We start from the raw sequence: 22,157 nt of genomic DNA, 5'->3' as shown, positions 1-22,157 counted from the left end.
TTTGCGTACTGTGCACCTGGTCGGCTCAGATTATAAGGCTGAGTGAAAATCACTTGCCTCATAATTCTCCTTTTTTAAAAGGTCAGTTTTTTGGTAAGACTGGTTTACAAGGACTGTAAAGTAATTATATCACCTTGTATAAATGTTGTACAAGACAAACCCTGTACCGTTTCATTGCACTTTGGGAAATTATTTTGCAAGCTTGAAGCAATACTGCGGTCTCTAATATTTAAAAGTAACAGGAAATGCATGAAAGTGCTCTGCAAACATTTAAACAAAATAATTTTGCTGTGAGTTAGAGATGTTTCTATGATAAAGCTCACACACAAATATGTAGTGTTGGTATGTTTGGATTGTACTTCCATTTTTAAAAAGCATGGGAAAAATTAAATGAGTATATTAGGGATGCACCAATACTAGTATTTGGGCGAGTCCTCGTACTCACCGAAATGCTCCGATGCCTAGCCCGATACTTCTGTTATCAGGAAACCAGGAGGCTGGCCAATCAGGGAGCCAGGCGCCATGTAATGATGCGGCGCCCAGGATTCTGATTGGTTGGGAAGACGGCTTCATGCTCCCTCATCACCTCATGATGAGGGAGCGTGAATCCGGCTTCCCGCCCAATCAGAGAGCAGGGTGCCTTGTCTTTACTCAGCGTCCGGATTCCTGATTGTCTTCACTTCCTGTCTGATCGCCACAACAGGAAGTGAGAGGAAATCACTGGTTGTCTATTGGAAGATTTTTCATCTATTCCTGTTTTGGCGACAACCCAAAGTTTGGGATTTTCTTCCACTTTTTTTCAGTGATAATAGTCACCAAGACAGAGAGCGAATCCTCGGAGACACAAACTAATAAAAAAACCTGAAAGATGTTCTAATTTCTCTCCACTCTATCCAAAACTAAAAAAAAAATATTAGTTGCTCTTTTATAAGATGATTTTCCCTTCATTGATGGGAATAAATTCCTTTCATTTGTTGCCACTTGTTGTGGAGCGACGTGGTATTGACTATGTTGTGTCTTGGTTGTGACCTATCATTCCCATACATATCTCCTGCTGTACGCAGAGGTCACCAGTTCATGAGGCCCTCATGTTTAGTTCCAGTCTAAAATAAGTTCCTTTGCAGAACGTGCTGAAAAAGCAGCTTCCTCTGATGTGCACCCACAGCTTCTCGAACTTAATAATCGGCTAACTAATCGATTATGAAAATAATAGTTAGCTGCAGCCCTACTTCTTTTTAAACCTTGTTGCCTTCTACTGCAAGACCAGTAGTGTTTGGCCAGCTTTCAAGATATTCATTGTACCTGTGCAGATCCTCATTGCCCTTTGTTTATAGATTTATATTCTATACAGTACATCCTGTATTTTATCTTTTTGTTTTTTTCATATTTATAGGACAATAACCTTCTGTACTACTGTGGTTAAATGTGAGCTGGGTAATTCTCTGTTGTAAAAAATAAAAGTTACAGAAGGTGCATGCAAACTGTGCCTGCCTTGGTTCTCTGATATGGAATGCAGTATTCATTTGCTAGTATACAACACTGTATGAAGTGGAATTGCGACATAAGTTATGAAGTCATACAGTTTATGAAGCAGATATATAATTTTTTTATTTTTAGCAGGCAAGAAGATCTTTAAAAAAAATGAGATTATGCCATCTGAATTGCCTGTAATATGTGGTGGGATCCTGCAGCGTATTGTGCCGCCGGGCAGTGATGAGACTTCCCTAGTGTAGGTTCTTCTCTGCTAGCCCATAATACATATTTATGTAATATATTTGGCTGTGCCCACTTCCATCTCCTGCACTTTCTGATTGGTTTATCATTGTGCTTGGTGGTCTTACAGGTGAGACATTTGAGAACACAGGAAAGCAATGCCTTCCATGTAGGGAATCGGTGTTTGCACGACAAGGTTTAGGCGCTCCTGGGAACTATGAAATAACATGGGCAAGGCCTGCTTGGTAGGTTACAATGCTGGATCCTAGTATAGGGATGCACCGATACCGCTATCAAGTACGAGTCCTGTATTTTCTTTCCGGTACTCGCCCATACCGAATACCAAGTACGGGAAGTCCCATTCAGGAAGCCAGGCGGCGTGTAATGACTCGCAACCTGGCTTCCTGATTAGCAGGGAAGACGGGCAGCGTGTGAAGTCCCGATGCTTCTCGTCACTAGGTAATGAGTAAGCATAGAGCCGGCTTTCTGGCTAATCACAGGTTTCATCAGGCCTACATCTGCATGGTGTTTGCATGTTCTTGTTATATGGGATACCTCCCATAGTCTAAAAACCTACTGCTAGGTTAATTGGCTTTTACCCAAATTGTCCCTAAAGTACGTGTGGCACAGACATTGCCTTGTAAGCCGCTTTAGAGGCGATGGGATTCTTTATTTATTACTGGTGTATATAGACTTTTTATATTACAATTTACATATTCAAATCAGTCTCTGCTACTATCTAACGTCCCCATCTCATGTGTATGTGTACACTTACTCAGGCCAATTTAAACAGCAGCCAATTAATCTGCTAATCCAGCATGTCTTGGAAGTAGGAAGTAAACATTGTAATTTGTAACTCTGTCCGGCCTGATTTAGGCTTATGCCACAGTGCCCAGGGGTGGACAAATGAATATGGAATACAGGAGCCAGTCTGTCTAATCCAGGAGCCAGCTCCGTTTACAGCAGCTAGAGAGAACCTCAAAAGTTAGGCGCCAGATGTAATTTTTAGGGAGCATTGGTGACCTGACTCCTGGCATAGCCAGTCAGGTGACTCCAATATTTTTAATTCTTAGCTTTTTGTAGCTTTCTATTACTAGATTGGGTGTATTGGCCGTGTGATGCATGTGCTTTACCCGGAGTTCCACTTTAGGAAATCCTGCCAGCTGGAAAATCTCTTAGCTGAACTGAGTCTCATGCACTTTCCAGTGTACTGAGTGTTTGCCAGTATCTTGAAGAATCAGTCACTTTGCCCATTCAGGTCCTCACTTCACATGGGGGAAGGAAGAAGGTCATAAACGCTGTGGAAGCTCCAATTCAGGGCTCCGCTAGGTGAACAAAGCCACATGGGAGCACAGCTGGTGAATAGGCAAAGTGACAGATTCTCTTCATTTACATTCCAAGAAAAGATTAGCTTGTTTTTCCCTGCTCACCAACTTAAAAACATTGCAGGAAGAGTACAAAAAAATGTTGCTGCTGACATCACATCCAAGATGGCGGCACCCAGCAGAAGTCTCGGGTTTTAGATGTCTACACAACGGAGACTTTTGCATGCAAATTAAATGCACATAATACATTCAGTGCGCACATATCTTATGGGAAGATTGTTTTTTGTAATGGTCTGGAGACAGGGTCTCTTTCCAGGGAACTTGGGTTTAAAAAGCATGAATTGCCGGCCTCTCATTCTGATAATGAGAGGTCTTCCTGGCTGCTACGATGGCCCATTGTGTTTGGTGTTTTCTTATTCACCGACCTGAAATAGTGTGCAAATGAGTTCTGATTTTCAGTCTTGATCTAAATTCTTGCTTTGGGTCAGTACCATAAAAGCACCTAGTGATCCTTGACCATTTTTTGTATGTGTGAGTTTTGGATAGCACCAATCGGAACACGCTGTGTGATTTAGGCCAACATTGGTTACAGTGAAATATTTACAACTAGAATGGAAATAAGTTCTAGGATCAGATACACCTCTCCAGGGACTTTTGGGGGGCTCATATATGAAATGTGCACATAGCTCGATGTGTCTTGGCTGAATCTCTCCTTTCATCTGGGATGCCTTGTATGGTTTTTATGATGTTTTCCTCAGAAGCAGTTTATCGTGTATGAAATGCCTGTGGTTATGTCCTCGCAGATTAGCAGCTCAGTTGTTCTTGTGTTTTGTTATCGGACAGCTGACGTTAATGACCGGGGCTGCTTACTGTTTGACGTTTCTCTTATCCTTGTCCCAGTAATATGACTGCTAATGTGTGACTTGTTGTTATAACTTTGTTTTCCTTGCGCTAAAAACTCGGAGAACTGCATAGAATACATTTTAAGGGAAAACTACACACACTATTTATATAAACACCTTACCTAAAGTTACAGACTACGGGAAAGCATGCAGGCCAAACTTATTTATAGTCAAAGGCCGTGCGGCGTCACATTGAAGATTCCCAGGACAGGGTAAAGGTGTAGTCCAGCTTTTGCAAAAAAAAAAAAAAAAAATGCACACAATTAAAAATTCTGAATTTCTTTTATTAATGTTTTTTTGCATTTGATTCTGCAAAGTAGGGATGCACCGATACCGGTATTTCGGTATTGAGTACGAGTACCGATATTTTTTCCCGTTACTCGCCAAAACCGAGTACCGGAAGTGCCATTCAGGCTTCCTGATTAGCAGGGAAGCCGTCCCCATGTTTCTCATCAATAGGTGACGAGAAAGCATGGAGCCGGCTTTCTGGTCAATCGGGAAGCCAGGCGCTGTGTAATGACGTGGCGCCCGGCTTCCTGATTGGCCGGGAAGCCGGCTCCATGCTCCCCTCAGCATGTAATGACGTGCTGCGCAGCTTCCTGATACCTGATACCGGAAGTATCAGGCTAGTCATCGGAGCATTTGGGCGGGTACAAGTACTCACCGAAATACTCGGCATCGGCACCGATACTAGTAGCAGTATTGGTGCATTCCTACTGCAAAGCCTTGCAACTGCGTTCAGTGGATTACAGATGCAATGCTCTGGCTCCTGTAGACTTTCTCCCAGCCCCTGTGCATTCCAAGGCAAGGAACGGGGAGAGGTATAAATGAACAAGTGCAGTGACTTTCCACACTTGTTCTCCATTGTGGTCTGCAAGTCTCTCTGCCATAGTAGCAGATGGGACTTTGTAGTCTTTCCATTCACAAAACCCTTAAAAAAAAACCTTGAATTTCGGCCAACTGATACACAATACACCAAGTCAGTAGTGAATGGCGTGATGTCCTTTTAAGGCAGAAATGACTTAAAGGAGAACTATGAGGCGAGTGCTTTTCACTCACCTAATAGTTCTAGCCGACCTGTAACAATGAGACTGTCACAGGTCGGCTCAGTAGATCGGAAAGTGAGCGAACACATACCGGCGTTCGCTCACCTCTCGATCCTGTCACGGCTCTCTGCCGTGACAGGGGAGGGGCTGGATTCCCCCCTCCCCGCTCTGATCCTCCAGCGCTGACTGGCGGAATGGACAGGGGAGGGGCGGGTACAGCTGGCTTTGCCTCTAGATAGGCAGAGCCAGCTGTCAGTGACGCAGCTGGGCGGATCCAGACATAATTGTCGAGATCCGCTTCAGCTGTGGTGTCTCAGTATACCGCGAGCTTTAGCTCGCGGTATACTGAGCTTAGGGTGACAGGAGGACGCTAATTTGTGTCCTCCCGTTACCCTAAGGAGAACTATGGGGAAAAGCCCTAGCCCCATAGTTCTCCTTTTAACAACTTCAACAATTATCAGTAGGGTGTTACATGTTGCACATATAAACAACTTGTGTTGGCACTTGCTTGTGGAATTGGGCCATTTGACTCCTGTATAGATATTTAAAGCCTAAATACACATTTAATTTCAAAGCCAGATGTGTAATTAAGTTTACCTAGTCGAAGTATATATCTGGGTCGAAGTATATATCTGGGCCAAATAAAATAAAACTAATTTATACATCTCTGCAATACATGCACATTTCCCCCTATTTAGTCTCTTTAAAAACACTACAGTAATTACCTGTTGATTAGCAGCTCCCTAGCTTTCTGGCCAATGAGCTGTCAATGCGGCCTTTGCTGTAATGAAATCCTAAGCAGCATTGTCAGCCCTGCCTGTGGTCTCCTCCTCGGGACTACAGAAAACCACCCTCACATCTCCATAACCTAAGAGGATGGTGTTCTCAAGTCCAGCAGGGAAGAACTGGGCAGGGCTGACAACACTTGTTAAGATTTCAATACAGCAGATGTACTGTGTTGTCAGCTCACTACAGGAATTCAAATCACTGGATTTCTGGCAGATTGATTAAAATAAAAAACCCCACATGAAGTGCATTTATTTCTGATTACATAATATGCTATTTTTTATTTATCATTATGCCCAGTCATACAATTTTATAAAGGAAAATGTGCTCTGATCACATTGCTTCCTAGTATTTGCATTATAATTTTTTTATATCTTTTCACCGCTATATAGTGTGACTTGCTTCTTTTTGCTCTATACATCCTCTGCACGCAGTACATTTGTGGTGTTTCTGGTCTTCAATACGTTTTCTTACTTTTAATGTGCAGTTTAGCCTGTGTGTGTGAAAAACAGGAAGATGCATCCAAAAAACGCTTTTTATTTTAAGATGAAAATGATCACTTTTTAAGAGCCATTATGTAGGAAAATTAAGTTCACAAACTTTCACACAGGTCAAAAAAAAAAATATATCTCAAGCTGGCTTTTAATATAGATTACTAGGAAAATGGCAATCATGACGTTTCTTTGAACTGTCCTGCAATTGTTTTGCCTCTGAGGGCCGGTGCACATGTAGGCTATCTGTCACTGCGCGGTGTAGTGCACGATTGCCGCGCGTTCACGGAGTTGCCCATCACAGACAATTGCGCTGTGGGTGCCATATTTTCTACTGGCACCCCAGTCGTCTGGCGGATTGTGCGGTTCCTGCCGCGATTCCGCCCGTGCATCCGAACACTAAAATAGCCGTGCGTCGTGCATCACAAAAAAAGGTACCTGTACCTTTTTTCGGCGATTGCGCTGCCTGCAATTGTGCAGGATTGTGCGATCCAGGATCGCTCAGGTCTGCACCAGGCCTGAAATCGAGGTATGATGATGACAATTGGTGTAAAAATTAGAAGCATTTCCTGCTGAAGTCTATTTCATTTTAATTTTGATGTTTTGCGACTTGATAAGTTGGTCATTTTAGCTGTAAATGTAAGGTGCCACAAAGTTTTAAAGTGAATCTAAAGACCACACTTTTGAATGTTGATGAGATATCCTTTTAGATTGTAAGCCCTCAGGGGCAGGGCCCTCCTTACCATCTTGTCTTGAATTGTAATTGTAATGTCTTCCTTATGTTGTAAAGCGCTGCGCAAATTGTCGACGCTATATAAATCCTATATAATATTATCAACCCTGGCATTTTATTGCTGCTTGTGCCCCTGCTGTGGAAAGTCTTCTAATGGGGACACTATTAGTTTGTGATCGTTGGGGCTTCCAGGAGTTCTGTAGTATAGAAATGATCATTTATGGCTCCTGCTTCGTTTGTGATGGAAAGTCTCTCTTCTCACCCATTGTTTTCAGGAGCGCAGATGCAGGAAAGCTGAATGTACACAAAGTAGTGTTCATACTGTCTGGGCATGTAATGGCAGCTGAACAATGGACAGAGGTGAAAGGTTATATTTTAACGCTACAAGAAATCCTGGGATATAGTAAGAACTGAACTCTGGAAGATGTACCCAAAAAAAAGCCACTAGAGGTGCACCGAAATTGAATTTTCAGACCGAAAATAGTTTTCTAACCTTTTTAAAACCAATTTCTAAACAATTTTTTTTTTCCTTTTTAAAAAAAAAATTATTTTATTTTTAGTATGTCCCTTATTGAAATAGAAAAAGAGATTGGAGACGTAGAGTCCTCAAATCTCTTTTTCTGCAGCCCCAGCACTGAATGAACAGGAAGCTTCTATACCGAGTGCTCCTGTCCACTCAAAAACTGTGGATATAGTATGCTATGTCCACAATCGTGAATGAACAGGAAGTGATGTAGATCACTTCCTGTTCATTCCTAATAAACATACTATGGCCTCAATTATTTGCAAACAGTCAGCGATCAGCTGATCCTTGAGTGCTTGTAACTGCTCTCCAGCCAGACTCCTTCGCCTGTTACAGGAGGCGGTGTGGGAAAGAGAGCGTGGTCTCTTTTGACACTGCTGACTCCTCCCCCACACTGCGGCTCCACCTCCTGCAACGGCTTTCTCCTCTCCATACCGCTCTCCATCCTGATGTGCCTGTCGCAGGAGGCCGAGCAGAGCGGTGCGGTTGGCGAGCTCGGCCTCCTGTGACATACTGACAGCGTCCTCCTCCTCCTCACCCCGCTCTGTCTCCTTTAAGGTTTCTCTCCTCCTCGCTAGACACTGCTTTGTGTTAGAGGGGACACAGCAGCGCCCAGCGAGGAGGAGAGAAACCAGGGATGCACCGCAATTTCGGCCAAAATTTTGGTGCATCCCCAGCTTTAACAGAGGCGCATATTCCTTGGCTTCTGAATTCTTTGTGGCTGGATTCATACATTATAAAGATGCAATCATCAATGGCTGCTGCATTTTCTGCTTTATAGTTCACATTTGTGTCTTGTGTGGCTCACATGCAGAGTCCCTTATGAAATGTCCTGGCAAGTCAACGTATGGAAGTTTGTGACTCTTTTTTTTTATTTGGTCACCGCCTGCAACGTGATCGTTCTTTTGATATCTTCTGGTAGATTTAGAAGAAAATGCCTCATAAACTCTGACCTATTTCTTGCTCAGCCTGAGGCAGTAAAGCCCTTTGCAGGAACATTGTGATACACATAGAGCTGCTTAACCTCTGTTTTCAATGGTGCCGAGTGTAGATTCCACAATTTAAAGTGCACTTTTGCAGTTACATTTGAGAAATATCCACTACGTGTCATATGTTCCCATTTCTACATCTCATCTAATAATTGAATATATTTCTTACATCTCTAGTTGTTTTTGTAGCAGAATTATACACCGGGCTCTACACTTGTGACGAGGGAGCATGGAGCCTGCTTCCTTTCCAATCGGGTTCATGGAGGCAGCTTTCGGGCCAATCAGGTAGCTGGGCGCTGTGTAATGACGCGTTGCCAGACTTCCTGATTGGCCAGCTTCTCGACCAATCAGGAAGCCGGGCGACGCGCCATTATATGGCGCCTGGCTTCCTGATTGGCCAGAAAGCTGGCTCCGTGCTCCCTCGTCACCTGGTGGCGAGGGAGCATGGAGACTGCTTCCCTAATCAGGAAGCCAGGTGGCGAGTCATTACACGCCGCCTGGCTTCCTTAATGGGACTTTCGGTATCGGCTAGCACCGACAAAATATCAGTACTCGCACTTGATACCGAAAAAACGGTATTGGTGCATCCCTAGTAAACAGAACTCCCCAGCCCCCTCCGGAACAATACATTTAAGGGGGTTTTTCGGCGAAGGACACAGCACAGATCTTGACCTTTGTACTGATGGGTTACCTGTACAGCCAGTCGCCAGCCCCAAGCACAGTCACATGGTGTGGGGGTTTAGGAGATAATATTTAGTTCTTTGAAAGCTCAACCCAAAGCAAACCTCTTGCTTACACAAGGCTTCTTGCCTTTGTTCCTGTGGGTGATCAGTGATGGGGGACGGGACGAAGGAGAGGTGCCTCTGAATTTCGGCTGCTTCTAATCTCATCTGAATCTGTTTACTTTGGCGTATATGGATATTTTGTGTTTGCAATCTTCAACTAGTTAGAACCTGTTTTTTTTCTTTTTTTCTTTTTCCGAACTAGTTTCGATGTATTGTATCTTAGATTGTCTAATACCCCTTTTCAACTTAGAGGAAATTCCAGTAAGCTGAACAATTCACGCTTTAACAATACTAGATGTGGGGAGGAGGTGGGGGCAGCACGCATCATTTTGGCTTGTTTCTTCTCCTTACGTCAGCACGCATCATTTTTTGGGCTCTGAGTGGTTCTTGCTTTAGTGACTGGAAAGTGATAATAGATGAACTACACAGGGGACTCGAGGCAAATACAGTTCCTTTCCAGGAAAGTCAGTTGATATTGTGCACGAAAAGATTTGAGAATGTTTACGCAGTAAATTGACCCGACTAAATTATTGGTGGTATCACTAGTACAGTTTGCAAAATGTATACCAAAGTGCCAGGTAAACAATATATCGCAGTGCATGTTTCTATGGAATGGGATGTGTGTGTCAGAAAATGGAAGAATCTCTGTGACAAGTTGCAATTTATGCGCCCTATAATTGAAAAGATTGCATACATTTTATGTGGAAGATGATACGAGAGAAGACATGCATTGATCCTGCACAATAAAATGCTTTGTTTATTGATAAAAACAATTCGCAAAAACTTGCATGTTATAGGAGGTAGAGAACCTGGGGCCGATTCACACCAACTGTGCGGTCCACAGCGATCAGCCTCTGGAACGCACTGTATCGCATTCCAGCTGGCTTCCTGCATTCAGGGTTCGGAGGGGTCATGGCGATGCATTGAAGTAAATGGCACCGCCTCGCCTTACCGCCTGTAGTGCAATCATCTGCAAAGATGCTGCAAGCACTATTACCCAACACTGGACTAACGCAGGGCGTACATGTATGTGCGGCGTGCATGCCGATGTCAGGTTGTTCCCGGGAAGGACAGGGGCTGTGTGTTAGCCTTTCTTCCCTATGGGAGGACATGGCCATATGCTGCCATACGCACACCTGAACTGCACGTCCGGGTGTCCGTGCTCAGACAGCATTTATCCTGTTTGAGTCCGAACCTGCATGTATGTGTGCAGTTCGGGTGTGCATATGGCCATGTCTATCCATAGGGAAGAACAGGCTGCTACACGCAGCGCCTGTCCTTCCCGGAAATTGCCCCGTCACAGGCGTGGACGCCCTGAGTTAGCCCAGTGTGAATGAGGCCTAATACATAGCCACACCATTTGTAGATGTCTTCATCGTACTCTTCCACCTCTGGTTTACTGAAGGCCATAGGCTCCTTCTGCCATCAATCAAAGAGGGAAGGGACGTGTCCGGCCACAGGGCTGTGTGTGTGTCTATGGATGCACACCGGCGCTGTGGGCACGAGCATGCATGGGTGACTCCATTTTAGAACGATGGTGACATCCGTGCAGGGGGCGGGGGGGATGAGCATGGCGGGGACCCACAAAAAAACGAGGAATTAAGTTTTAAAGAAAAAAAAGCAACAGCCTCCAGCAAAGGAGGGTCTTCTTAAAGGAGAAATGAAAAAAAAAAATTGGCTTTAATATCACTTTAAGCTACAGGCGTGGGGTTTTCTTTTCACCTTTCGATAATTGAAATGTATCTTCACAATTGGTGTAAACATTCTGAAATCTATAAATCAGCTTCGTTCTGTATGTACTTAGTGGTTGATCTCTGGAGAAAAAAGAAAGATATTAGATATTGTACCAAATAAATTAGCTTTTTCAGTTTAAATTGGGAGAATTCTACGTAGTGTAATGTTTGCTTCAGTCATTTTGGACACAATTGTATTGACTTGCAGTGGGTTCTGCAGGTTTTTGCAGGTTCTGCCTCTAAGTGAAAACTAACCGGGCGATATTAACAAAAGGGTGAAGAGTTTGGAGAAGACAGGAGAAGTGAACAATCTAGGACAACATAGCTGGTTTGGAAAAATCCTCCAATTCACCTCGCTTTCCACTTCAGCTATGTTGTCCTAGAAGATTGGTCACTTCTCCTGCCTTCTCCAAACTCTTCACCCTTATGTGAATAACCCTGTGAATGTTGGTTCCCATTCATGCATTTTGCAGCTCCTTTCCCTAAGCCCGACAACGCTCAACAAGGAGACTCCCATTGTTTTCAAGGCCCCTGTTCACATCGGAGTGTTCTGTTGCTTGTAGCCACTCATGTGAAGCTTTAAAATGAGCTTCTTTTGGGGCAAAATTTGTGTGGGTTTTTTTTTTTTGCCTAAAAGATGTAAACGGGAACGCCTGGAAAAAACCCGCTCGGTGCTCCTATTTAAGTCTATAGGGCAGAGATTGCACAAGTCTGCTCCTGTCTTACAAGTTGCAGAAGAAACGCACCCAATGTGCAAAAAAATACTCTTTTTTTTTTTTTTTTTTTTGTGTGCATATGCACATGTTTAGGTGTGAATGGGGCCACAGTTGATATTTGTCCAGTTGTTGTGTAGTTTGTTTTTCTTGTAACAATTTTTAATGTTTACAGCAAACTATTAGGCTATTTTGACTAGGACGTCTGTCAGCAGAGCTCTGTCCGTAGGCTTGTACTGAGTAATGGGAGAACAAAAGGGCTGTTGTGCAGAAAGATTAGGCAGCAAGCCAGCTTTGTACAGAGGGCAACATCTACCTGTTCAATAATCAACATGTGAGAACGCTCCAACAAGCCAAAAACAAACCTGCAATCATTGAAAGCCAGGGACTAGGCAACTGGCCCCTGTGTAAAAAAACAGGTATCCGAACATAAGTTTCATATTTGTTGTGGAGACCCAGGTTCCAAATCCCCCAGCTCTCTTATATGCAAATGTTCCCTGTTGGCCAGTAAAGCCTTCTGTCATCGTAATGGACCAATAGGATGCTGTGGAAGAAGTCTGGCCCGGCTTGGGATTCTTGTGGAAAGTGTCACACTTGCACAAGAGTTCTTTGGAATTATCCTGGGCCCCGGAGCAGACATGTAAAGGTAGGTTTGATAGGTCAGGTAACCAGTTGTGTTCCTTGGAAGGTGTACAATTCTCCAAAAAAATAATCAACAATGCCCGTGAGGTGAATGTAGATGTGCCAGAAATATTACCCTATTGTTGCAAATTATAATATAATTGTTTCTGTGAAGTGAGCTAATGTCATTTAGCATATTACTGTTTTTTGCTGACCTTTGCATTTTGATGAAATTGCTGTGTGACAGAATGTATAACGAGCTATTCATTTTATCATTTGCAGGATCAGTTCGGAGCGGCGGAAGGAGAAATCTCGGGATGCTGCAAGGTGTCGGAGGAGTAAAGAATCGGAGGTCTTTTATGAACTGTCCCACCAGCTGCCGCTGCCTCACAATGTCAGCTCTCATCTTGATAAAGCCTCCATAATGAGGCTCGCCATCAGCTACCTGCGTCTAAGAAGGCTCCTCGATGCAGGTAAGATAAAGAGACAGCCCGAGCTGTTGCAGCTTGTTCATCCATCATCACAGTTTCCATTTCAATCAGATCTGTACTCCTGTGTTAGCGTATTTAAAGTCAAAACTTTTTGGATAGCATAGGGGATGGATGAAACCCCTGTGGTGGCGATTTATTTTGTCATTGTCCTATTTAGGAGGTTTCCCTTCCAGAAACACGAGGAGCAAGAATAAAGCTGTCCAAAGTGAAATCCTCATAGTATCCCCAGAACAGGTGTCCCTATTGGATGATTTTTCACTTCCTTTCTGTTTTGATGATTGTAAAAGTTTGGTTTCTCATCACTTTCTACTCCAGTGATTTTTGGTCACCAGGAAAATTAGGTAGAATTGCCCCCAGCAGTAAGAACCTGGCAGGGGTTTGAACCCTTCAAAAATAAAAAGCCAAAAGTACAAACGAGTGCATACACTTTACCATTAGCAAGTAGGTGTGCTATAAGAGAAAAAGGACTTGCATGGTGTTGGTGAGGACAGAGTTTCATGCAGCCTGAGTAGAGGATCTGTGTCCTATGGGTGCTGTGATATATGCCTCGAGGGGACGTCTGTAATGGTTCCAGTGACCAATCTTGTTGTAGTGGGGTCCAGGAGAGATCGTGTGGTGGACGGAAGGTGTAGATCTCAGTGGCCGGAGAGAGTGGATGCAGTGCGGGACAGAGGAGACGGATGGGCCGCCGCTGTCAGCGTCCTAGCTGAGTCACTGGACTTCCGGCCTGTGATGGGGTTGTCAGCACTGGGTTAGACAATACCCGGACTGTGAGGTGTCAAACTTGGCTAACTTTACATGACGGGAGTATCTGTTAGTGATCACTCGAGTCGCATAAAATGTGAGTTCTGTGGGGTAAATTTGAAGCGGCTGTATCCGCCAGGAATGTGTGCAGGTGGTCAGCCAGGATGACTCAGAGAAGAGAAGTGTGGGAATAACGGAGCAACGCGTTTCAAGGCAAACCTTTGTCAAGCTCAAAGTTGGCAATCATTGAGCTTGACAAAGGTTTGCCTTGAAACGCGTTGCTCCGTGGGACAGGTCACAGCAGTCGGCACTGGATCAGAGACCGGCACCAGCACTGGAGGGACTCCTGAAAACTACTGGAAAGAAGATGATGATCGGATCAAGAGGCATCATTTAAGGTAAGTGCCCAAAGCAGCATGGGTGGGGGGAGTAGTGACTACTTTACAACACACACAGGGACCATGGGGAACAAAAGTAGCCACCCTCCAGAAGGAAGGACAGTGTCAGCACCAATTCAGAGATGATTTGAGGATCTACAGCCGAGTGATACACAAATAAGATACATTTTTGTTACTAGTTAAGGTACTTGAATGTTTTTTTTAAAGATTTAACTCCTGAGTTTAGTGTTACATTGTTATTGAGCTTCTATGCCACTGGTGCTCATGTTTTATATATTTGTATCTCACATTTGCAAAACCTGCTGCCAGCCATCTTGTCTGATTTAAGGTTTTTACAGCATTGCATATTTAACTACTTTCCATTTCAGTTTTTTATTTTTGTGATTTAACATCACCTTAAAGTCATAACCTTTTTAAAAATAAAAAATGAACCAACATTGACAAAAGAAAAAATGTGCATATATTATGCATTTAGGCCTGCATTACATCACAACAGTGATCACTGCATCGTGGGTGCATTGCACAGGCTCTTGAATGGCGGTAAAGGCATCGTTATGGGGCCGGAGGAAGTAATCGTGGACTAGAAGTGCGATCACGTCATTGCACTTGCGCTCCTTTGGGATCTCTGAGTTTCTCTGCTGGAGCCCGGGCATCGCACCCAGACTGGTCTATAATTCTATTTTATTAATGTGGATGTATTTCTTTGCAAATGGTGAAATATGCCTTTAATGAAATGTCCGTAAGCATTTGTGACTTTGCGTGCTGGTTAATCCTGATTTGGTGCAATCCCTCGATTTTCCTCTCCTGTTCAGAACAGCTGGAGCAGTTCTATCACCGCTAATTAAACTAAGGTTTATCTTCAGTTTCTGGTCTGTAAATGGCATTTATTCTCTTGAGAGGATCAGCCCAACAGCTGGACTAAATCGCTGTTGCAGAAAGCAATCCTTCAACCAAAGTATTACATGACTGTCATGTTGGTTTTGGCTTTGTATGCAACTTCTCCCTGCTCTCTAGTTCCTCTGAGATTTACAGGAAATGGGAACATGCTTTCAAGTAAATAATACATATATACATACATATAATAGTAAATGTAATATGGAATTCTAGCATTAAACAACCCAAAATACAGACAGATTGGTGCTAAGGCATCGATCGCTGCATCTCGGGCATGGTTCACATCTAGGCAACTGAGCTGTTGAGGTGCTTTCACACTTTTTTTTAGCATGATTTTTGCTTTGAAAACCGCCCAGTTTTCAATACAGAGTTGTCTCTGGGACCGAAATGGTGCGCTAACCGCACGAAAATAGCTTCTGCACCTTTTTGCGCGACAGGCGATTTTGCACGCGCAATGCAAAGGTGTGGACAGCCTTCATTGACTTGAATGCCAATTTGTGTTTTGGGCCTAAGTGTGAACCAGGCCATAATAGACTGGGGAATGTGTGTGTGTGTGTGTGTGTGTGTGTGTGTTTGGGTGTGTGTGTGCTGCATACCAAGACGCATCAGGCCCTTCTCAGGGCTGCAGCAGCAGATTGGGGCATAGCGCTAAACAAAAGTTATGGCATTAAAAGGTCACATGCTTTACAGCCAATTGTGGAAATGTTATATTTCTAGGTTTGGCTTAACATTAAAAGAGAACTATGGGGTAACCTTTTTTGTTTATCCCATGGTTATCTTTAGGGTCATTGGAGGATATACACTAATGCCCTCCTGTGACCCAAAACTCTGTATATAGTGAGCTATTGCCCGCTATATACTGGAGAGTGCTGTAGCCGGGAGGGATCCCGATAATACTGTCGCCATCCACCCAGCTGGCTGATTGACAGCAGGCTCTGCCTATCTAGAGGCAGAGCCAGGTACGCCTGCCCCCTTCCCCGTCCGTTCCTCTATTCAGCGCTGGAGGATCGGAGAGAGGAATCCCTGCGGTGTGCGGTGACTGGATTTGTAGATTCACCACAGCTGGAGGGCCGGAGTTTGGCTACCCCTGCATTAGGGTGAACTGTTTTACCTGTCATTTTGATCAGCCAGTCTTGTTATCCAGATGCACCTACCTGGTCCTGTTCCACAGTCTCCCCAGCGTAGTGTATTACAATTGATCAATAAGATCTCCCCATCCAATAATAGGTCAATGACGTAGTGGCACAGCGCTGAAGTAGAGTTGGACTCTGTGACATTGCTGCCCCTTGCTCTCCCAGTCTGATTTGCACAGTGAATTCAGGGACACTGATATTAAACCATATCTAAAGCCAATTTTTTTTTATTCTTGGTTAATCGCGCAGGTCAGGGTTTGTCTGCTGTTTGTGTCACATTTGAGATTTTTTTTCTGACAGCATGACCCACATCTATACACATTTTAAACTAATTGAATTGCTTTTTTGTGTCCATTAGGTGAAGCAGCTGGAGAGTCTGACATGGAAAAACAGCTGAATTGTTTTTATCTAAAGGCCTTAGAGGGATTTGTTTTGGTCCTGACTGAGGAAGGGGATATGATCTACCTGTCTGAAAATGTCAACAAGTGCATGGGACTCACACAGGTATGAATACCGTTATACCTTGTTGTTGTTGTGGTGTAGTGTATTACTCGATCTTGCCCATATATCATTATAACCTTATTTTTTTTAGTTTGAGCTGACTGGGCACAGTGTGTTCGACTTCACCCACCCCTGTGATCATGAGGAGCTGAGGGAGACGCTGACATTTAGAAATGGTATGTACATGTGAACTTGTGCAGATGACCATGTTTATGTGTTCAGACATATTCAAGTGATTATACCACTTAATATTGGGCCCATCAGAAAAGCCTTGTTTAAAAGCCTTCTCTGGGGGGAGAAAGTGTTCTTAATCTGTAATTAAGGGACACAGAGTAGAGTCATCCTTGGGGGCAGCTATACTGGCATCTTCAGAAGAATTGGACACTAGCAACAAAAAGAGAAATTGTAGGGCAGCAATACCCCTTCCACTCCAATCATGTTTCAGACCCGTCCTTGCTGCTGCCTTGCAGTGGCTAAATTACCGACTGGCCATGCAACCCCCAACCTTCCCCTCCTAAGCGCAGGGTCCTATCGGCCCTTCTAGCTCATGATCTGCTCACGGCTCTACTAAAAGCACTTCTGCTTTTTATAATGTTAGAAATGTTGTCGGAGTGAGGAGGGTGACCAAACACACAGTTACACAAGCCCTTGTGACTGCTCATTTTTTCTTTTGGTAGATGTAAATGTTCAACACTGTATGATTCTCTTCTTGCTACTTATCTTCTCAATTGCATTGATGAGGTTCTATTTAAATGTACTTTCAGGACCAGCAAAGAAGGGTAAAGAGCAAATCACAGAGCGCAGCTTCTTCCTGCGTATGAAGTGCACCCTCACAAGCCGGGGGAGAACCGTAAATATCAAGTCTGCCACGTGGAAGGTAAGAGGCACGGTGGGCACAGGGACATGTTTTTATTTTCTGTCCGAGGAGCTTTATTAATCGTCCTGGCAAGAAGACCAGATACTCCGCATCAGTTCCGCTCTGTGTTTCTAACTGCGTATGTTTGCAGTGCCTTTTTTTTTTTTTTTTTAATAAACCTCGTCAATGTATTTATCAGTGACTTTGCTGTGGAAGTAGCTAATGGATGCACTGTTGTAAATAACCAGTTAAGTCATTAGAAGCATTGCACCTTCACTCTGCTTAGCTTTTGTGTAAGCAGTGCTGCATTGAGGCGATAGCTCAGTGGCTGTGTCATGCTGTGAACTCTCTGGCGTCCATCAGGTACTGCCCCAAAGGTATCAGTTGAAGGCACTGTACACAACGGTATTAAGGGAGAGCCCTTGGATATTTCTTCCTGGTCCTTGTAGAGTTGCAGTTCAGGTTCCATCCGTCCTTTAGGGGGTTCAAGTGGTACGCTTATAGACCCACATAGGTCTAATTTACATATCCAGAACTGACACTGGGTAACAATATACCCACTACATTGACCTGCTACCTGATTTAATAAAGCCTGACTTCAGCCTAAACTTTTGTATACTAGTTTGCTAACTAGGGAGGTTATAATACAGACAGGAAGTACAGTAGCTGGTTAACTCCCCAATAGGCTCACAAACCACAGTGAAAAAACATGAGAATTTCTAACCCTTCCCCAGCTCTGTCTAGAAAATAATTAGTTGAAATTTGGCTATACCAGGACAAGCCATCCATTAAACATTTTGGCTGCCTCATGTCTCCAGTAAAATCTTACAATAAGCAGCATTCCTTAGTCTGTGCCAGGAGAAGTGGAAGTCTCCTATGCAGAATATAAGAGCGGTACTCATTGCTCTGCGGGTATAACATTATCAAAAATGGCAGAGGCATCAGCACCCAAGTGTCACATGATCCATATGCGAGTGCTTGATGTGTCCAACTTTGTAGGGATTTGTAGAAAGTGTTGGAAATATTAAACTCTGAAAATAGATGACATCCAATGTTTCATTTACCAATGTATGTTGTATAGCTTACAAACTGGATAAACGGGTCATGTACTGCAAGTACAAATTGTGTTTATTCACATGACCTCCTTTATTACATTTTGATTGTTAAGCAGAACCTGAATTGCATTTTGTTTTTTAGGTTCTTCACTGCACAGGGCACATGCGTGTGTATGACAACTGCAACAACCAGAGCCATTGCGGATATAAGAAGCCACCCATGACCTGCATGGTGCTGATCTGCGAACCTATCCCTCACCCATCAAATATTGAATTTCCATTGGACAGTAAAACCTTCCTGAGCCGCCACAGCCTTGACATGAAGTTCTCTTATTGTGACGAAAGGTGTTTAATCTTATATTTGAGTATATTTAGAATGGAAATGTCATGCCTTTTTAGTATTGTGGAACAGGAGCACCACCTATTGGTCAATGAGAATAGAACTGCTCTGACCTTTTGCTAAAGCAAAGAGGAGTGCAAACCAGTCGTCAAAGATATTTTGGTCCCGTCTACTCTGAAATACTAAAGTTCAAATCTGGGGGCTGTGGGTTACTTCACAGCCGTACACATTTTTACATTTGGAAAGGTTTTCCTTGTATTATAAAGCATTGCTACCTGGCAAGTGTCCCTGTGAAGTCTGTAGTGTAATTTTGTTTCCTCATTTTCATTGCACACTGTTCCTCTGTGTACATATGGTAGTTAATGATGGATTATTGTAGAATTTAGTGGCTAGTCAGTCTAAACCAGAAAAACAGCAATGACTTTTAAGGAGAACTCCAGGAAAAAAGTTTTTCTTAAATGTGCTTTGTTACAGCTAGTTAACCACATGAAGACCACGGCGTTTACACCCCCTTACGGTCCAGGCCGTGTTTCAGTATTCAGCTCTGCAGTACTTTGTCTGGCATTTATTCCGTCATGCAACGCTGTACTGAAATTAATTTTATACCATTTTTTTGGAGACACAGAGCTTTCTTTTGGTGGTATTTACTCACCACTGGGGGTTTTATTTATTACTTTAGAACGAAAGAAGTACCAAACATTTTGAAGAAAAACTTTTCCCTTTTTATTATGTTATGAAACCTTTTTATTATCCAATTTTTGGTAAACTATAGTAGACGCGGTCACGTCGGTTAAATAGACACCAATCACTCAATCGTTAAAATTGAGCATGTCCGAGAAATCGCAAAAAAGTACCATACCTAAAATTAGCCATAGGCACCTCTTTAAAAGCCTTTTCCGCTCATCAGTTTAATGTTAATAGTGATTGATGGCCCTACAATTCTTGCTCACACTCTGATGTTCGTGATGATATGTAACATGGGTCCAATCTCCTTGTTTTCGCATGTAGGCGCACCCGATGCATGTGTGTATGTGGGGGACTTTGCATTTTTGTAAACTTTTTTTTTTTTACACTTTTATCACAACGGGGGCTAAGAAGCCCCCCGTGTGATATCAAATTACTGACAGGTCCTCTTTATGGAGACCTTAAAACCCCCAAAGAGACTGAATCAGAGCTACTTCTCCAGCTTCCCTCCGGCTTCTGTAGCCAGACAGGTGAATGAGGTGTTGATGTAATAGACATCACTATCGCATTCTCAACACTGTAGAGGAGATCAGAGGGAGATTGTGTACTGATCTGCCTCTGATCTCCCTGCACAGAGCCACATTGCTGTGCCCGCACAGAGCACATCGGCGGCGGACGACTGGGTTGGCGCGGGGGGGAATGCACATGAAGGCACAGCATGCAAGCGATCAGGCCGCTCTACGGCCGCCGGACTGTTTGTATGTAAACAGCCATCACTGGTTATTTTTGAAATTCTGACCAGTCTCCCACTCTTGCGCGCACAAAGACATTTTAAAACTGCTACCCGCATCTAGAAGGCACCTGTGCGTCAGTTTATATACGGCCGGCGTGCAGCAAGTGGCTAAGTTCCATGAGGTGTATGCCATGTCCAGGATTACTGCAGGTTCTCTATTTCACGGAATGTCAGAAAGTATAGTTATTGCTATGCTTCTGGCGCTGTGACAAGGAAGGCTGCAGCTCTCCTTCATAGGAACTGTACTGTGGTTTATCCACCCCCTCCTCCCCTTGTCCATTCACAGGACAGTTTGTATTTTGTGGCTGAAAGCATTCTATGAATGAACAAGGGGAGAGGATAAATGACAACACGGCTTATGTGTTGCGGAGCCATAGAGCTACAAGTATAGGGATAGCTATAAAATTTGGCATCAGTGAAACGCTAAATAATACAGAAATGTTAGCAATCCTGAAAGTAGCATCCACCCATGACCCAGCTAGTTGTAATATGGCATATTTTATTATAAACATTTTTCTCCTAGAGTTCTTTTTAAGGCTTAAAAAAAGCTGGGTGCCATCTGTAATCTTCCTAGGTGCATTGACTTTTTTCATTCATTTGTACATTCGTCTCTGCAGTACTCAAGACACATTGTTTTCTCTTTTCTTATTGCAGAGTTACAGAGCTGGCAGGATATGAGCCAGATGAACTCCTGGGAAGGTCAGTGTATGAGTATTATCACGCCCTGGACTCTGACCACCTGACCAAAGCACACCATGACAGTAAGTGATGGGAGGATTCATTACACGGTGACATTTGCCTGTTATTTTCTGGGTGAGACGAAGTATACCGTTACTGGGATAGGCAGTGATTGTTGAACACTGCCTCCACTAAACCTTAGTTTTAATCTTATCCTGAGCTCAGTGCATATGGTGACTTACAAGGTGGAGCACTGACTTTAGGGGCCACTAGGGCATTAGGAGAAAATTTGTAGTGCTTCCTGTAGCTATTTTTTTTAATTTCCTTCTTGGTTTAAATTTGTTGATCGGTTTACAGTACGTTCTTCTTGAAGTTCTATGCAGTAATGAGAGTTAATGTAAAGAACACTAAAGGTTTTTTTTTTTTTTTTTGGGTTGGGCTGATAATTCTTGAATATAATGACTTCATGGTCACATTAACAGATTAAATAGGCAGCAGTGTTGAAAAGGAGGCACAAGAGGTACCAGCGTATACTCGTATACTTGGCCCCTTGAGTCCTGAAAAAGCCAGGACACTCCTTTGCCAATGGCATCCACCTACTGTAGACAAGTTCTAGATGCCTGCTTTCCGCCGACATTTCCCATTGAACCATTTTGAATAATATGGTGTGGATGCGGTGCAGAAACTTATGCAGAGCAATTTGCTTGATTTAAAGTTGCAGCTTATTTAAAGCTGATATTTCTGCATGGTTAATTTTATCCCATAAATTGCCAGTGTTTACAAGCTTCTGGAAATTCTGATAGCCTAGTATTAGTGTTTCAGTTACAGGTATTTAGATATGTTTGTATAAAGACACAGCTTTTAGAAGAAAAAAAATAAATGCACATGCACATTTGAACTTGCAAAGGTCTGTAACTGTTATTGGTGGATCATGGGTGCAAAGCTCTGGCTCCATCAGACTTTCTCCCATCCTTGTCCTTACCAAGGTATGGACTTTCAATTACAGGACGGGAGGTGACGTCACCGCACATGCACACCTTTTGAGAGCTACAAGTTCCTCTTCAGTAGCTGCAGATGGGAATCGTAGTCTCTGCATTCTCAGGTTCTGTGAGTGGATCTTTGAATGGGTAATGCCGCTGTGCGGTTGGAGCCAAGCACAGCCATGTCAAATGTAAAAAATGACAGTAGTCTGCAGGGAGAAGAGCCCCACAATTCAGGTAAGTAGGGGAG

At 43.4% G+C, this 22,157-nt stretch overlaps 1 protein-coding gene across 2 annotated transcripts in view; it reads left to right on the top strand.

Moving 5' to 3' along the window:
* HIF1A (hypoxia inducible factor 1 alpha subunit) overlaps positions 1–22,157 on the top strand; it is a 52,494-nt gene that overhangs the window by 18,270 nt on the left and 12,067 nt on the right. For both annotated transcript variants that reach the window (XM_018562619.1, XM_018562627.1), the window contains exons 2-7: positions 12,643–12,833; positions 16,379–16,524; positions 16,613–16,697; positions 17,286–17,398; positions 18,575–18,777; positions 20,904–21,010. In XM_018562619.1, coding sequence (XP_018418121.1) covers positions 12,643–12,833; positions 16,379–16,524; positions 16,613–16,697; positions 17,286–17,398; positions 18,575–18,777; positions 20,904–21,010 — 845 coding nt within the window. The remainder of the gene's footprint in view (positions 1–12,642; positions 12,834–16,378; positions 16,525–16,612; positions 16,698–17,285; positions 17,399–18,574; positions 18,778–20,903; positions 21,011–22,157) is intronic.

Source organism: Nanorana parkeri, unplaced genomic scaffold, assembly GCF_000935625.1.
Source record: "Nanorana parkeri isolate BGI_ZX_2015 unplaced genomic scaffold, ASM93562v1 scaffold20, whole genome shotgun sequence".
Classification (NCBI taxonomy): domain Eukaryota; kingdom Metazoa; phylum Chordata; class Amphibia; order Anura; family Dicroglossidae; genus Nanorana; species Nanorana parkeri.
Note: the sequence above shows the minus strand (reverse complement) of the source record. Positions and strands in the feature narration are given on the sequence as shown.